We start from the raw sequence: 18,707 nt of genomic DNA on the forward strand, positions 1-18,707 counted from the left end.
ATCTGAGGGGAAGGGGAAGGGAGTTCCAAAAGGTAGGTGCAAGTACTGAAAATTTCTGACCTCCGGAGCGTTTTTTCTTGAACCGGGGAATGACTAACAGAGATTTGGCCGCGGAACGTAGGTCTCTAGCGGGGCAGTAGTTGATGATGGCGGAATTGATGAACGCAGGGGCAGTACCTGCCCGGGCTTGGAAAGTAAGACAGCCAAGTTTGAAAAGGGCTCTTTGTTTGATTGGTAGCCAGTGAAGGTTGATGAGGAGGGGGGAAGAGTGGTGATATTTCGGTAGGCCATGCACCAGGAGAGCTGCCTGGTTCTGCACCGTCTGAAGACGTTGGAGTGCATAGGCGGGAACGCCATTGAAAATGATGTTACCGTAGTCGATCTTTGATAAAACCATGCCCATCACAATCAGCTTGAGTGCTGAGGAAGAGAAAAACCGGGACACTTTCCTGATGATACGTAAGGTGAAAAAGCAAGAAGAAACAATAGTGCTTCTGTGAGTGTGAAGTGTCAGATGGTGGTTAAGCATGATTCCAAGGGTCTTAACAGAGTGGGAAGGAGTGGGAGGGGGACCGAGGGAAGAGGGCCAAAAGGAAGGTGACCAGGGATTGCTGCCGCCTCCAGTCAGAATCAGCTCTGTTTTATCCGGGTTGAGTTTGAGATGGTTTGCATTCATCCAAGCCCAGATAAACAGCAGGACAGTCTGGAAGCGGGAGGCTCCTAAAGAGGGGTCGGAAAAATTAGTTGGAGGTCGTCAGCATAATTGTAAACTATGACCTCCATTTGTTGAAGTGCAAAAACGAGAGGAAAAATATAAAGATTAAACAAAAGAGGGGAAAGAGAAGAGCCCTGGGGAACCCCGCATTTCACCCTGCTAGGTGGGGCCGAAAATTCGGCAAGGTGTACCGCCAGGGTGCGCTCCTCCAGGAAGGATCCAATCCAGGTAAGAGCCTGGTCCCCTATGCCCGCCGCCCTGACACGGGATAAGAGGATGGAGTGGTCCACCGTGTCAAAGGCGGCGGACAGATCGAGGAGGATCAGGGCCTGGGGGATGTTGGTGTCGAGTCCCTCCCTGAGCTGGTCCATGACTGAAATGACCACCTTCTCAGTGGAGTGACGGGGGCGGAAGCCCGCCTGGCAGGGTGCAAGATAGTTGCTGCTCTCTATAAAGGAGCTAAGTGCCTGGGTGACGTGGGACTCTGCTACTTTACCCAGATAAGGGAGGAGGGAAATGGGGCGGTAGTTAGCAGGGAGAGAAGGGTCGGCTCCTGTTTTTTTTAATATGGGAAGAATAGTAGCAGTCTTGAAGGGGGCTGGAACGATGCCGGAGGTAAAACAGTTGTTCAGAAGGACAATGGCAGGAGAGGGGCATGCAGAGAAGAGCTGACAAAGAATACGTGCTGGGCCAATGTCGGCTGGAGAACCCGACTTAACACGCCTGAGTAGCAAAAGCATGGATTCTCTTGTGAGTGGTGGGATAGTAGTAAAAGACCAATTATTGTCGGGGGGTTGGGGGGGAGAAAAAGTGGGGGGGGATATTGGCTTTGATGAGGGCGATCTTGTCAATAAAGAACTCGTTGAGCGAGTCACATAAAGCCTGGGAGGGGGGATCTTGGGTGCGGTTCTATCTGAGGATGCCAGTTCGTGAACGGTGGAGAAAATCTCACGGGATTGACATTCGGCTGCTAAGATGCGCCCCGAAAAGTACTCGGTTTTGGCTGTTAGAATGGCGGTTTTATATTCTTTGAGCACAGTGGTAAAATGCTGTCTGTGGACGGGACAGTATGCTCTTCTCCAAGCTCGTTCGGCCTGCCTTAGCTCCAGTTTTTTGGCTTTGAGAGTGGCGCTAAACCATTTATTGGCATTTTGAGTGCGATTGATGGTGGTACGCTTCAGAGGGGCCACGGGATCGCAAGTGTTAGTGAGCCACTGATCTAATGTGGCGGCCTGGGAGCAAGGGTCCGAGCCCAGAAGGTCTGGGTAGGTGGCGGCCAGCGAGTTGCAGAGAGAAGGGATATCAACTTTGTGCCAATTCCTGGCCCAGATGTTTTTGGGAAGAGGGGGGGATATTGTATGGCTCAAGTCCAAGGAGAAGGTGATCAGAGAGTGATCCGACCAGGTGCTTAAGTGTACGTTCAGCATCCCCGGAGATGGTTTGTAGGGGACTAGTCTGTGCCATAACTAGATTATGAAATCTCCTTAGGTCAATTGGATTCTGGCGTCGACCATCTTGCGGCCAGGCAGGCCTGATCCTTTAAGAAAAGGGATGCTGGAGTGACCCACGGTCTGAGTGGACAGGCTTTACACTAATTGTGGGCCTGGGGTTGCCGTGACTTGTAGCTGGATTGCGTTAAGCGCCATAGCACCGAGGTATGGGGCTGAGGTCAATGCAATTGACTGTGGGCAGTACTCCGGTGTCGGCCATCTTAAGGGCAGGCAGTATTGGATGAGAATTCATCTCCCCGCCAGACCATAGGGCGTGTCTTTTTTTGTAGATTAAAGCCTCCTTTACTCAATTACCCTGAGGAAGAGCAAGTGTTCCAGTGTACCTCGGGGGCTGCAGGCAGTGAGAGGAGAGGTTGCATTCACTCAAGGGCGGCCATCTTTGGGGCGGGCAGTATCAATAGAGAACTGCTCTTCCATCCGTTTCAAAGGTCGCGCCTTTTTTCAGGATTGCAAAAAATACACAGTTGATGGACAGAATGTAGAACAATGTCATACATTCACCCGAGTACAAGGATCTGGGCCTAAATCCATCGTTTTTTTGCACTCCACACCACCCTGGGTTAGACACTGGCTATATGCAAATCAGCTATGACCCTGTGCCTCATGGGAACAGTCCAGTCCGAACTACCAAGCCATGTCTTTCCCAGACCAGAATCAAGCATCCAACAGAGTTGATGGACAAAACTGTGTTTTTTGCAATTTTCACCCCGAGTGGGCTGGGTATGCTCAGACGTGAGTCCCAGGCTCTCCACACCACTGGAGTCAAGCTATCCAGGCTGATGAAGGCTGATAGCCAGAAACCGGTCCTAGGATGCTTGATTCCGGTCTGGGAAAGACATGGCTTGGTAGTTCGGACTGGACTGTTCCCATGAGGCACAGGGTCAGAGCTGATTTGCATATAGCCAGTGTCTAACCCAGGGTGGTGTGGAGTGCAAAAAAACGATGGATTTAGGCCCAGATCCTTGTACTGGGGTGAATGTATGACATTGTTCTACATTCTGTCCATCAACTGTGTTTTTTGCTTTTTTCAGGATTGAGCGCCTTTTTGAAGATATGAGCCTCCTTAGCTCATTAACCCTGCAGAAGAGGAGGTGTTCCAGTGAGCATCGGGGCTGTAGGCAGTGCAAGGAGAGGTTGAAGTTCCTCGAGGGCGGCCATCTTTGGGGCAGGCAGTATCGATTGTGAACTGCTCTTCCACCCAAAGTGGTGGGAGCACACTGCTTCACCTCCCAGCACAGTTCTCTCCTTAGCATTATGGTAAATGGAGTTTTCAGGCGGACTGTGATGGACTGCAGGTTGGTTATATTAGCCAGGTTCAGCCCGTTAAAGCTTTACCTTCTCAAAGTCTGTACCAAGAATCCCGTTCACGTTGGAGGGGGCCACAAGGAGCAAGGTTAGCTATGCAGGAGGCTACCACTAAGTATGGGTAAATTTTGCGGATCTGCGGTCCGCGAATTCGCGCAAAATTGCAAAAAAATCAGCGGATTTTTTTGCGATTTGCAGAAATATTACTGGAGTACTTTCTACTGGCTAATCCAGTAAGTGCTACCTCGCTGGGTACATGTATAGTTCTTTTCCTACACTACAGCTGCGTAAAGTGCCAGAAGAGTTGTCTCCAGTGACCATGTGTGTGTTACTGCAATTGCGCCGAAGGGCGCAGGGGTCCCTTGATTGAGCTGGCCATTAAAACATTTTTAAAAAACCGCCCGCGAGCGAATTTGCAAAATTCGCGGGTCGCGAAATTGCCGAAAATCCGCAAATTTCACGAGCGGAACAGATTTTTGGCCCATGCTTAGCTATCACCCTATAGTGAAGAGCAGGCCAGGTGTCACGGACCTGCATTGCTGGAGCGTCGAGTTGTCAGTCCTTGCGAGTGGTCGATGCTGCTGTGTGAAGAGTCGGGCAGATGGAGCTTCACGCTGATTCATGGTGTGAGCAGGACGGTCTTGTGCGAATGGGCCCGTTTGTGGTCGCAAAGAGCCCCAAAATCTTAATTTCCACTCTCTTGAGCCATATTAAGGATCCAGGACCTGAGGGGCACCAGTTGGGGGTCATGAACTCAATTCAGCTGGGTCCAAGTGTTAGGGATGTTGTGAAGCCTTTTTTGTCCCTGAGACTAAGAGCAGAAGATCAGCAGATTAGACCTTGGGTTCTCTCTGGTAGCTCTCTGGTAGCCCTGGGATCAAGATGAAGTTGCAGGTCCAGTTCTCCTTCCTCGGACAAGAGAGCAGAAAGGCAGTAACAGAGCAATGAAGCAGCAGGTCAGCAGTTGAGCAGTTGAGCAGCATGGCAGTCGTTTCAGCAGCACAGCAGTCCTTCTTCCTGATAGAGTATCCACAGATCCAAAAGTGTACTGAAGAGTTGATGCCTGAGGTCCAACTTTTATACCATGGTGCTCTGATTCTGGGAGGTGGGAGAAGCTTCTAAACAGTGGCTTTGAATTGCATGGAATTTACTGCCTCCAACCTGCCTTGTCTCCAAGCAGGCCAAAGTGACAATGCAGGGTCGTTAGGCCCTTCGTGTGAAGGCAGAGCAGAGGCTATTGAGTTGTAAGTGGGGCTCTGCTCAGGCTGCCACCCAGCCTCAATTTGATTCTGGCAGCAGATAGCCCATTCAGGCACTCTTAATACATCTACTGTGTGACTGTCTCAGAGAAATGCACAAAGTCTGTGAGTTACACCCAGTCATGTGACCCAGGCCAGGCTATAAACACAAAAGGGCTAAGGGCAGAAAAATGCCCACTTTCTAAAATTATATAATGAAATAAAGTAGCTTGCATGAATCGATTTGAAACGGCTACTTCCTGATACGATCAAGTAATATAATTTGCATGATCACATTGATTAATCAATATTAGTTAATCGTCATCTTATTCATTACTGTTTTTGTATCAAAAAATATTTTAAATATCATACACACCATAATAAAATATAATTGGACATTTATAATACACATTTGACCAACAAGACCTTTATTTGTGCTTAACCTACATCATTCAGTGCTAAGTTAAAAACTCAATCAAAGTAATCAGTATAACTCCAATCCAGTTCAGTTCATTGAAACATTATGGCACAGAATAAATGTCCCAATTATAATGTTCATACTCCATTTTGTGCAGTAAACCAGTAGTTGAAGTAAGTTATTTATGTGAGGAGAGGCCCAGATTTGCGAGGGTTTACTCCTCGAACAATTCCATAAAATCAACACCCTAGTAGCAAATGTTGACGCGTTTCAACCTACTTGACTTCCGGGTCTCATCAAGACATAGAACTGGGGGTGGCATGAGCGAATTAGTGAATTTCATCTTTCTTGGTAAGTGCACGGCTTAATTGAACCATGTGTGCCGGGATGTACCTCTGTGCATCTCAGTGTATCAAGCTTTGGCAGTGAATCAATGTAGTCAGCCTCTTGTGGGATTAGTTTGGCAAAGCAGTTCTGCATGTTTCGGAGTGGTGGCTTGTTCGGCTGCAAGTAACCGACTTGAATAAATCATTTGACTGGCAGCGCATCCTGGCAATCATGGTTTAAGTAAGCTGTGTATTTACCAAGAAAGATGGGATTCTCTAATATTATTCTATGGGAGGGGTAGGCCTCACAGTAGTAAAAAACGAATTTAGGAGTTTTTCACTATCATGATATGTAAAACTTAAAAGTGCATTTCCAACCTTTTAATTACAAAGCACCCTGCCCTATGGGCTACGTACAGCCAAGTTTAGGGGTGACTTATATGTAATAGATTGAGAGATTAAGGTTTGGCAAGGGGGTTTAAATGCCAAGACGACATAGCAATTTCATACTGCACTCAGGCTGCAGTGGCAGGCCTGAGACATGTTTTAAGGTGCTGCTTAAGTGGGTGACACAATAAGTACTACAGGCCCACTGGTAGCATTTAATTTAGAGGCTCTGGGTATATGATATAACACTCTACAATGGACTTACAAATACATTAAATATATCAACTGGTTATAAGCCAATTAAACCATGTTTAAAGGAAAGAGCACAAACATGTTGAGCACTTCATCATTGTTTAAGAGGGCTAGCTTCCTAAGGCCAACAAAAAAAAATTCAGCAAAAGGTGGAGGGAAAAGGCAAAACGCTGCCCATAAAGACAACAACAAATAGAGGCCACTGACAGCCGGCAGTGTCAACAACCAGGCCCCAGGCAATCCAGGGTTCTCTGACCTATGAGGTTTCTCACCCTCCCTCCCACCAGTCCAGGGGTGGTAGCCTGACTGGTCACTCAGCCCAGGATATCTACTCTGAGGCTGAACAGGAGTCAGGGGTGAGTACTTTCTCTCCCACCCCTCCATCTGGGTCTCTGTGCCCTCCATTTGAGAGTGGGATATCTAGATGTTGGAACTTTCAGGGAACTCTGAGCAGCCACCCTTTCTATCTCTTCCATCACCGGGGCAAATAATTCACCAGAATACAATCAATGGGCACCTGGGGACTAACTTTAACCCTGCTCTGGGTCACACTCCCCGTTCCAGGGATACCAGGGTCATGGAGGGGAGAAAGTCCTACCCCTGGACCTGAGTTACCCTAAACACCTGACCAGGTGTTGGAAAGTGGGTTATTGGTAGGGGCAAATGTAGCTATGCCACTGGCAATAAGGCCACTAACACATGATAGGACTCAGCATAGGTCTAAGAAAATTATTCCTATGCTCAACCCTTGGTAACATGGCTGCGAGCAGACAGGCTTAACTTCAAAGACAGGTATGTAAAGCATTTAAAAACACAATTTCAGTAAATAATTAAGACACAACAGAAAATAAAAATCCCACACCAATTTATATAAATAAATAATATTTTTATCTTTTAAATGACTCCAAAACGAAAATAATCCACTGTAGGGAACCAGACATATGAATTTTTAAAGATTAGTCACTTTCTAGTGCTTAGAAACCAACAGTGCCCCTTTTAGTCATTTCGTTTTCTCTGTCAGCGACACACCTTTATAAATTGTTCTGAAGAATTTTCTCACCACTGTGGTGGGCCGCCTTCTTGAGGCAAGCGGGGTCCAGTTAGAACACCTTCCTGGAGTTCTGCTTGCGGGTCCCAAAGTAACCAACGCACAATCCCAGGTTCTGGAATCTCCAAGAGGGTCCTTGAAAGTGTCAAACTTCAATTCCGCAATTCACTTGAACAAAAATCCTACAAATCCACTGGTACTCCAGGCTTTGAATACTTTGTGGGGCTGCCCAGGTGAGCTCTGTTAACCTGTGCTTGCAGGGAGTCCACTGAGTCCTTTTGCAGCAAGGTAATCCACATGGCTGCAGTTTCACTTGGTGCAGTCTTCAGAGGTCAGGCCTTAGAGTTCCTTGCACAGCCAAATCTTTTCAGCAGGGCACTTCTTGCTTCATTCAGTTTCAAGCAGCAGATCTGGAGGGCTCTGCCCCTCTCAGATACTTATTCAAAATTCTCTGGGTCAAGCACCAGGTCACTTCTGACCAATGAGAGCAGGGCAACTCCTCATAGTTATGACCATATCCTGTAGAGTGTGGCATTAGTTTGTCCCAGAGTGCATCATTCTTCCAAATCCATAATGGCTGATTTTCCAGGAAGGAGGTGAGAGTTGGCTAAACACACCCCCTTGGATGGCTTATTTCCATGAAATTTCCCCCTACTATCGGCACATACCTTCCTTAAGCCTAGCCCTGACTCTGGGTCAAGAGTGTCAGACTGAAACTGAAACCCGGGCCTCCCCTCTGCCTTTGAAGAGGATGGTTTACGACTCCACCCCCCTGGCCTGGCATTCCTATAGACCAGCAAATTGCCCTCCCAGCAGAGGGGTTCTTTATCACCTCTTCAAAGCTGCCTGGCTAATCCACTTAACACAATCAGGGCAGACCACTGAAAGGCTGAATTTGGACTTACAAACAAGAAAGTCTTATAACTTCTTGTATGTACACTGTAGGAGAAATTCAACAATATCATATTGTTGGATTTACTACTACCATTCTGGGAAGTCTTTGAATGGTCCGGCTAGTCCTCTCCTATCAATATTTTATAATCAATAACTTCCTACCATGTTAACCTATGGGCCATGGGGTTTGCAATGGGGAAAATGATCTGGGCCACTTTTCTAGCACCAGGGCTTATAAAACCATATTTCATAGGTATTTCCTTAATTGCTACAGGACACCCACCCCCTGTGCAACTAGGGGAGACTTCAGGGGTTCTGAATCTGCAAAAATATTGCAAATCTTCCATTCCCAGTTCTTCTAGCATCAAAGTCGAATTTGAGCAGCTCTTTAATACCATGTGGGGAGTGAAATGTAAAATTTCACGTTACCCAGGCATATAAAAACTCATTTTATAGGGGCGTACCTTATAGATAACTGACCCCCCACCCTGGGATACCTAGGGGTTACTCACCCTGGGGGTCCTTAATATGCAAAAACATAGTAGGTTTTTTTATTTTTAAGAGCCCCTACCCCCAAAGTCGAGTTTGGGCACAATCTAAGGTTTAAAAGCTGTCCTGGCAACCAGTGCTGCTTTTAAACTGACCTCAGGATTCAGCACTGCACACATGCTGGTGCAGAGAATCTGCTGGCCTCTAAACTGCCATGCCCCAGGATACTGGAGACTTCTAGGTAGTTTCAATCCCCTGCCCTATTACATACTAGTGGTACAAAAGGGGGTGGTAATGGACGGAGCATCTAAACCAATCAAACACTCGCACCCAGTCAAGAGATCTGGGTTTAATCCATCACCGTTCTTTAGCCCACTCTGCCACCCCAGTTCAGACATGGCTATATGCAAATCAGTCTGACCCTGTGCCTCATGGGAACAGTCCAGCCCGAACTGCCAAGCCATGCCTTCCCTGGACCGGAAACAAGCTTCCGAGGACCGGTTTCTGGCATTACAGCCGTCTACAGCCCAGCTTGCTTGAATCCAGTGGCAAAGTGAGCAAGGGACTCACGTCTGAGCATACCCTGCCATACTTATGGCGGCCAAAAACGGTACAAAAGGGGGTGGTGATGGACGGAGCATCTGAACCAATCAAACACTCGCACCCAGTCAAGAGATCTGGGTTTAATCCATCACCGTTCTTTAGCCCACTCTGCCACCCCAGTTCAGACATGGCTATATGCAAATCAGTCTGACCCTGTGCCTCATGGGAACAGTCCAGCCCGAACTGCCAAGCCATACCTTCCCTGGACCGGAAACAAGCTTCCGAGGACCGGCTTCTGGCATTACAGCCGTCTTCAGCCCGGCTTGCTTGAATCCAGTGGCAAAGTGAGCAAGGGACTCACGTCTGAGCATACCCTGCCACACTAATGGCGGCCAAAAGCGGTACAAAAGGGAGTGGTAATGGACGGAGCATCTGAACCAATCAAACACTCGCACTCAGTCAAGAGATCTGGGTTTAATCCAGCACCGTTCTTTAGCCCACTCTGCCACCCCAGTTCAGACATGGCTATATGCAAATACACAGGGTCAGACTGATTTGCATAGAGCGGTGATGGATCAAACCCAGATCTTTTGACTGGGTGTGAGTGTTTGATTGATTCAGATGCTCCGTCCATCACCACCCCCTTTTGTACCGCCATTACATACTAGGGGCTTATGGGGTAGGTCATGCCAATTACAGGGGTACCCCACCATACCATAGTGTACCCTAGCGTATGTTGGGTGTCTTAACTGTATTCTAATGTGTTCCTTTTAGCTTGGCCCTGGCCCTGTGCCTGGTTAAACAGAGCCCATGGTCAGTCAGAGTCAGTTACCACCAGTTCCAGTCAGCAAAAAGTTGGGGGGTGCCCAGGGCACAGGTTGACTTTGCAACACCAGTTTACTGCTCTGGAGAAACCAGCCTTTCTACTATCATGCTCTGACTGGTCCCATGTCCCTCAGAGGAATGACAGGCACCCAATTAACCTTGACCTGGTGGAAGTGATGACTGCCACCCTCAAGGATCACCAGTCTTTCCTCTGAGTTCACCCCCAACTAAAGAAGATTAGGGCATGTTCTGCTTCCTGCCTATTGGGTAGCCAACCTACCCTAAGGTAAGGTTGCCACCCCTGTAGAGTTCCCACCAGTGGGTGGTTACTTGGGACAGAGAGAGTCCCCCTGCTTGTGTCATAGCTGAGAACAATCAAAGCAGCAGGTTGGAATGGGGCGCCCTGGGCCAACGCCCTCCAGAACCAGCCCTCCTTAACAGAAGGGGCATGGGGACTGAATTGGGAGCTTGTGGCTGTACCTGAACCTCTGACAATACTTCACTTGGGTCAGCCCAAACTTAGGAACAAATATTGCCTTTATGGGGGCATACCTAGTCTGGTCCTCTGTCTCTAGTGCGAGATGTGTATTGCTCACCATCGAGGATATGTGTTACCACAGGCTTCAACCCCACCTCGCCCCATCCGAGTATTCCTCTGGAACGTTGTGTACCCTGAGTGCAACTTCATAATCAGAAAAACACTTGTCTTTATCATCTCCCACCACATAGTTAGTATAGTTAGGCATCAGCTCCTGGGGTATATGGACTCTCACCTCTCCAGCATACTCTGTTAGTAGGCTGCCACCAGCACTGTTGGGTCTTATAGGCTGCCTTGCCTTTAGGTCCAGCTCCAGCATGCTCTTCTCATGTTCCGATTCAGAAAAGGGGGTGGTGATGAACAGAGTGTCAGCAGTAGTTTTTTTTCAGATAAGGCCCTCCCACCCTCAGCCTTCTCCTTTCCCAAGGCCCTCTCAACCTCAACCTCAAACCTTCTCCTTCTCTAGTTTTAGCTTGGCCAGCTCCAGGTTAAGCTTGAGCTTCCTCTCCTCCCTCCTGTCCTCCAACTTCTCTGGTGACAGGCCCCTCAAAGACACACTGCTACCTGCCCCGTCCTAAGCATACTGGTTCCTCTCTGGGGGCCAGTGAGGCCCTCCCTACAGCTCAGGTTTCCCCTCCGGGTCCTGATCCTCATCCTCAGTTAAATCAGGGTTCCCCTCAGGGTCATCAACTGTTGTTGCCTGCATCCACTTGACTTCCTCATAGGCCTAAAGAGCAATCTGTTGACCCACCTTATAAGCTTTCCTGCCCAAATTCAGCCCCCTTTCCTGGCACAGCTTTGTAGCTCAGGCCTCGAGAGGTTGTCAATATTAATCAGCTCTATCTCCATAGTCAAAGAGGAGGGTTCGGTTACTTAAATGTAAAAAAGGAAAAACTGCCAAAGGAGACTAAGGAGAATTTAAAAAGGGTCGAGTTTGTATCCAAGTATTTACCTGGGATTTTGTGTTACACAAATCACTGTATGGTACTGCACAAACCTACTCCTGATTGTCCCCGCTGAACACCAATGTGAGATATTAGGTTGTTGGTTGACTGTGGTGTAGGCTCAATCAACAGCTACAATCCCTTTCAGGGTGAACCATAAAAAGTCACTACATTAACTTGTGCTTAATCCTGGGTAGCATGGCACAACAAGCATTGGCATAGCCAATAGGTCTCGCCTTTTGGACCTTATAAGTGTTTCGCCATGCAACAGTTGATGTTGTTGCACCACGTATATTGAGTTGGATAACTAAACACTTATAAGGTCCCAAAGGTGAGACCTATTGGCTATGCCAATGCTTGTTCAACTTGTCACTCTCTGTGATTTCCACTACTGCCAACATTTTATTGTTTCCACTTCGCAGTTTGCTTTATTACAGCCCTCCTCCAACAGCCCTCTGTCGTGGTATTCCCTAACTGTATTATTTATGGGTACTTTTCCTGAAGACATGCAGACAGAAGAGACCCATTAACAACGAATTACCTTTTTTAGTGGGACTTAGTTCACCAGAGCTATAGGGCCCAGTGATGACTCCGCTTAAGCTGCTGAATTGCATGGTTCACTACACCACTGGGCACACCACCAATGAATAGACTCATATTCACAGCCTGGATTGTCCAATGTTCTCACAGTGGGCTTTGCAATCCTGACAATGAGGTTTGGATTTTAATATAGAGTGGTAGCACAGTGCTACACATTCAAGAGCTTCTCTGGGACACTCTTCCTTTCCCCAGATCTGGATTGGTGGGGCCCATGTTCACTTTGAGCTCAGCTGAAGGCTAGGGGCTACCCTGGGTCATGAAGTGAGGGCAGTGTGATTGCCACTTTACCAAGAAAGTTACTTGGTGGTGCACAGGAGCAACCGTGCATTCCACCCTCTCCAGATCTAAGGTCAGATCACCTGCACTTTAGTTGTTAATTTATTTGGAGTTTTAAATAGCATTGATCACATCCAGACAATGTCGGAGCACAGTAAAATATGAAGAAAAACAGTCCAAAAAATGCATCAAAATGATAAACATACATATTTACATAGGTATGTTCTAAATGACTGCACACCACTCCTTCTTTGTTTCCGGAGTTTCTATTTCTCCATGTAATGTCTGCACTTGATAGGGTCAGTGAGTTATTGTGAATGGCTTTACAATTTATACACACCGTCCTGATTATGCAGCACTTCTCTACTGGGAGCCAGTTCAGTGATCCTGGGACAGGTAAGATGTTGTCTGCCCTTTTCGTGTTTGCAATAAGTCTTGCCGGTGATTTTAATACTACACCTAATGCGTCAAGCTTCATTTTGGTATGCCAGTGAGTAAGATAGCTCCCTAGTGCAATCCAGAGATGATTAAGGATTGAATTAGAGTTTGGAGAGCAGCCATTTAAGAATACACATTTTTACTGTGGTTGATAAAGGGTTTTCTGCAGGACTTTAAGGTATTGCCTGCTGCTCCTCTGGTATCCTTGTGCTGGCTAGGTGGCTATACTTTCGCGTTATCTCCCAGCCAACTGTGTCAGAGAGCAGCAGAGCCATGGGCAGAACTTCTGGCTTGTTCCCAAACTTGAACAGGACAAGAAGTTTGAACGTCGAGTTCAGGAAGCACCAACGATAGTCAAAGGTATAGATCATCATAGCTCTGCAAATTGCTTAAATATAGCTCCAGTTCTAATTCTAATTAGTTGCAGTTTGGCCAACGGTCAAGTGCCAGGTGGATCACTTTGCAATGTGCAAAGATTTGGGTGCCAAAAACTAAAGATGAAAAGCATCTTCACAGACTTTTCTCTTCGTGTGTCAAGGGCAGGCTTGGACTATATCTCTTATGTGCTAAGGCGGAGGTTTGCAGCAGTGAAATAAAGAAAAAATGAAATAATAATAACGCATGGTTATTATCATTTGTTTTTGTCTCGCTGCTGAAGCTTTGTGGGGGGGGGGCTTCTCTGACGACAGGAGCAGTGAGAGTGGTGAGCACACTTTGTAAGTGCGCAAACAGTCATGTGCACTTTGCATGTCCTCCACCTAGGCTGCATTACAGACTGGGTGGAGAACCTGCCCAGGCTCCCCTTCCCTGGCTGAGCGTCAAACCGCAGGGCTCAGACCAATCACAATGCTGCATTGCAGCGTTGCGATTGGCTTAGGGGCGCCTGGATATGCTTCCTGTTCCGGCGGTGTGGAGGGACAAGGCGGAGAGACAGAGAAAAGGTGTGACGGTAAGGTACGTTTTTTTTCTTTATTATTTTAGATCTAACAGATTAGTAGGAATATTGAGTGAATGATGGGAAGCAGGTATAGTAACACAAAGGGTTCTTGTTCCTTAGCTTGGGCGTAGTCCTGGCAATTGACCACAGAAATCCAGAGGAGAATAGTGCTTCTGTAAAAGAGGATGGACCCGACTTCTCCGATGTACACATCCATCACGTGTGCTGAGAGAAAATGAGGTTGCCATTGCTAAGGTTGCAGGCTTTTGTCCCGGAAGTCAGAAGACCACCTCCTGGAGTACAGCTACTAAACAGCTGTATAAAAAAAGGGGTTATGGCAGAAACCCTCCACCTACCCCATCGACCTTAAAAATGATTGCGGGTCACTCCTTTCCCAGCAGCAGCCTAGTATACAGGTAATCTATCAGATGGAAGTGTGACACAAAAATATTGAGAATACATATGGGGAAATCTGCAAAGATTGTCAGTGTACAAAAATCTCGATACTTTCATTTCTCATTAACCAATTGTGATAGGGATTCTGGTCCACTGTCAGTGATGAATTGTTTCCAACAACCACAAGCGTTGTCAATGATTGATTTAGTACAGATACAAAAGGCAATCCATTCAAGCAGTCATGGATTGCAAGACTGCTGAGGAAACCATCTCTAGACCCCTGATCTTGCAATACTACGAACCGTGTCCAGTAATAATGTGTTACTCGAGGATCCCTTTGAAATGCTATCCTTGGGGGTATTCAACTGTACTGGATCTAGTGCCTGCCCATTGTGTATAAGTACTAACAATGGTATTTGCATCATGCCAATTTTTACTGCGGCAGAATCAACAGGAAATGAAAATAAACAAAGGGCAAAGCAATTCATGACAGACAATTGTTCATCAAGAACAAAAAAATTAAACACCATGTTTCTCATCCATAGGAAAATGGGTAGCATGAACGGCTGAAGGCCACACACAGGCACTGTACATAAAAATAATGTGTCAATGGTGTTGGATCGTAGTAAAAAAACGTTCTGAGCCTAAAATAACATTGTTGCCACTGATCACACAACATGCAGGAGCGCACACTTCAAAACTATTCTAGAAAAAACAAAAACTAATTTCTCATCCTCAGAGTCCATGCACAGTGGGCTAGCCTTCGACTGTCTCCATCATAGTTATAAACAACGGTGTGCTTAAAGATTACGTCGTCACAAAAAGGTAACCTTAGACATCAAACAGTCTGGTCTTAGTATTATAATTACTGCCGCTCCCTCAAACAAGACAAGCTATACATAGAACTAAAACTGTGGGTGCTGACGTACTTCCATTAAACATATTTGGAACTGTGGCCCACGTAGCTGAACTGATTTGCTCAGAATCACACTTTTTTTGGTCACCAACCCGCCCAAAGCACGCATATGGGCTCGGCGCTCGATGCTGCACTTATGCCCGTTGCTCGGCACTCCGCCGGCTCCTGTTATTTAACGCCCTGTAAGTATTTCCCTTTGATTAAGTCTGCACTGTGCCCCCTGTTAAGTGGTTTGTTATGTAACACTGGAAAGCATTGGGTATTCGATACCCAATAAGAGGATCAGTGGAGGGCACATGCAGAAAAGGACTGGCGGGGGAGAGGGCTGCAAGTAGGTAGAGCAGGAAGTAGAGTAAATATGAAGCGAAGAGTAGGCTAGAAAAGAGAAAGAGAAGAAATTAGGAAATTTAAGCGAGTAAAAGGACGTGGGGTCGGCTTCCTCTCAAGATGGAATCATGGATACCAGCTAACTCGGAGACACAGTGACACAAGGCGCACACCCTGAAAAACAGATCACTACAGGACGGCCGGGGTAAGCTCTCTCACACAAAGACACACTCGGAGGCACAAGGCGCACTTCCTGACAAGCAGAACACTACAGCACGGCAGAATCAAGCTCTCTCCGTGGCAGTGAGCAACCGGTGGACCATGTTACGGTAGGAATGCCATCTAGTGAGCAGCATCGTTCTGTTTCCATGGTAGCGGATGGCGGGGACTGTTAAAGTCTGACATCTGCGGACGCTGTGCTCAGAACTGACTGGTCGATCAGCTGTTCTGGTATAAGCACACCGGAGAGAATGTAAGCTCGTTTCATTGCATCTCCAAGCCTACGTCACAAGCCTGCGTCCACGTAACAGGACCAGTATTTTAAATGTTATTAGTAAAAAATTAAAAAGTAGAGCATGGAATCAGTGGTATAAGGGTCAGGGCTCATGTCCTAAACAAGCACTGGCTCCGAGTGAGGTGGGGGAGGGGGAGAAGCGGTAGTTGTGTGCGCGCGCTGCAAATGCGCCTAGCGCGATCACAAAAACAAAAAAAACGCAAGTGCTACCTTGCCGGCCACCAGCTTGCTATTACGCGCATGCGCGCACGCTCTTGTGCGCGTTCTAGCAAGCTGGTCACTGGGAAAGTAGCACTTTTAAAAGCAGCTACTAAATGTCTCGGCCAGATCAGCGCATGCGCTGGATCAGGCCGAGACCTAAAAAAGCAGTCAGGTTAAACTTAGAGGCAATGTGTAAAGTATTTAGGCAGTATCATACAACAATGTTTCAGTGGGAGTCAATGAGGGAATACAATTTAGAAAGTAAACTAATTCCTCAAAACACATAGTCCTAATTTTTTGTTTCAACGTAATTATATAACAAAGAAAGAGGCATAGATTTATACTTTTCATGGGTTATGAAGCAGCATCAACCATGTTTTTTTAGTTGTGTACTAGGTGAACACATTGTGTACGTGAAAAAATGCTTAAACAGTGCAAGTGAAGCATGTGGAAATGTGAACCAGCATTTTTGGAAAGAATATTTTGAAAATAATTATATTCATGAACATTTAATTTATAATAAAAGCAGTGGCAAATCATGGCAAAATGTATGTGCTTCTCCTTTAAGCCATATTCACCAATGACCTTTTAAACTACATCCTTGTTTCAATATTGCTCATATCTTGAAGGACAGCTTGTGGACTCCCTCCCTCCTCCCTGGTGACCAGCTGGGCTGGACCAGCTCCTGGCATATACGTTCCAGAGGTTTGTTTCACATGCCTTGAATTTCCTTCAGGTACCTTATAACACATACCCAAAGTGTATCTGCATTGATCTAAATCTATTCAATGGCAGGGGTAACTCTCACCTTCTTCCCAATTAGGTAGCAATCACCTTCCTTGTATTCCCTTGTCCTGATGATGACCTTAAGTCATGAAAGTCGAAACGCCTCGACTTGTATCAGCCTAATTTGGATTTCTAATTATGCCATGATTTTCTACCAACTGTATTATAAAGTAAATGTTCATGCATAATATTCTTTTCAAAGAAATTCTCCCACAACACAGTGGTTTACAGTTTTTACTTGCACCACTTAAACACTTTTTCACAAGAACTATGTGTTCACCCCGCACCTAGTACACTAAATTAAAAAAGAATAGTGGATGAGTTCACGATGATAAGCAAGTAGCACAATCCACAAGGTAGATGCAAAGCTATCAACCCTGCTTCTCTGGGAACAATGGTGTAAGTGACTTTCCGAGGTGTTTACCCACCTGGAGAAGAGGGAGTATTAGTAAAGAGAAAATACCTGGACTGCCGGATTCCATCTCGTGCTGAATGATGCCGATTACCGCGACAGCTGTGATGACAATGACACCAATCATCTGCAGACGTATATCCAGCCACTGCATGGCTGTATCACTGGCAAACCTACATCGCTGGTTTCTCTCCAAGTGCTCCTCATTCTCCTTCTCAAACCTGCAGGGGACCAGCGCAATGATCATAGATTTATTAACCTAATATGGAGTAGAGTGCCACAAGTAATTATCAGAGAATCCCCAAACCTTCCTTGGAGTGGATATCAGAACAGGATCAAATGTTTCTACATATTAACAATACACAGAATCCAAAATATTCACTACTGATGATAGACAGAAAAAGAACAATTACCTTTCCTGCTCTTCCTTGGACTAGCAAGTACCTGCAGTCACTGATAGAACCACAAGCGGTCCTTTTAGTGGTAATCCACAGCAAGAGCATCCCTCTATTTGCGAAGACTCTGTCTCACCAGTGTTCCCCCAATTGTTCCTGTCCCACACCAACATAGTCTTTTCTGATGTGTACATTTTTAGCATATACTCTGAAAGAATGGTTAGGTGGGTGTTGTGAAGGAACAACAGCAGGGGACACCAAAACCAGAATCATCCAAAGGATACTATTCCACTGTTATCCTGCACCACCATTCCTTCTCAACTAGTTGGGACCCTGATTATAAACCACACTTAGAAGTGGGGACATCATATGCTGAAAAGGTATCATGTAAATAGACTGCTTAGAACCTGATAGAAAACAGCCTTTTCTTTTCTTCAAGGCTGCAGTGAAGAAGCAGTGTGTTGTAACAGTAACAGAAGTCCTGATAGCCGTAGAGTAGATTGTAGAAGATGGTTTATTAAGAGTTAACTACAGGTTATCAAGATGGTAAGTTTCAGGTAAGTATATAGAAGTTAGCCCAACTAGAAGCCCCACTAGAAGCAGCCTCCTTGCTGCTCAGCCTGCAGGCTCCAACTGACACTCAGCACCTCACCATTAACCCAGGCATTTCATGACATCACCAAGCATTCAGAATTCCACTACATCACCAAGCACTCCAGCACTCATCCTGACTGAGCAGCAGGGAAGGTGTAACTAAGGATAGGGTGTACGGGAACACTCAAGTCACAACACAGTGTTTATAAAACAACATGTCTGGCTAGGCCCACTTAACTGTCCTACAAAGTGTTGCAAAGGATATATGTCTCTGAAAGGAATTGGTGCTGCTTTTGCTCTGGCTCATGAGCATCAAAAATCCTAAATGCTATGAATTTCACAACATTATTATATGAATTCCTGGTAGGAAGAATTATGACAGTTTTTTACAAAGAGAAAATGCATAGTAAGTCTGAACAAATATCTGACATTTCTAAGAGGATTGTACTGGAAAATCATGTTGTGCTAAGTTTATTTACTAA

At 46.2% G+C, this 18,707-nt stretch overlaps 1 protein-coding gene across 1 annotated transcript in view; it reads right to left on the reverse strand.

The window, feature by feature from the left end:
• The window catches only part of LOC144762273 (ATP-binding cassette sub-family C member 10-like), a 993,059-nt gene that overhangs the window by 257,306 nt on the left and 717,046 nt on the right, over positions 1-18,707 (reverse strand). The window contains exon 16 of the mRNA XM_078647415.1: positions 17,288-17,457. Within this exon, the coding sequence (XP_078503541.1) occupies positions 17,288-17,457 (170 nt within the window). The remainder of the gene's footprint in view (positions 1-17,287; positions 17,458-18,707) is intronic.

The sequence above is a fragment of the Lissotriton helveticus genome, chromosome 6 (assembly GCF_964261635.1).
Source record: "Lissotriton helveticus chromosome 6, aLisHel1.1, whole genome shotgun sequence".
Taxonomy (NCBI): Eukaryota; Metazoa; Chordata; class Amphibia; order Caudata; family Salamandridae; genus Lissotriton; species Lissotriton helveticus.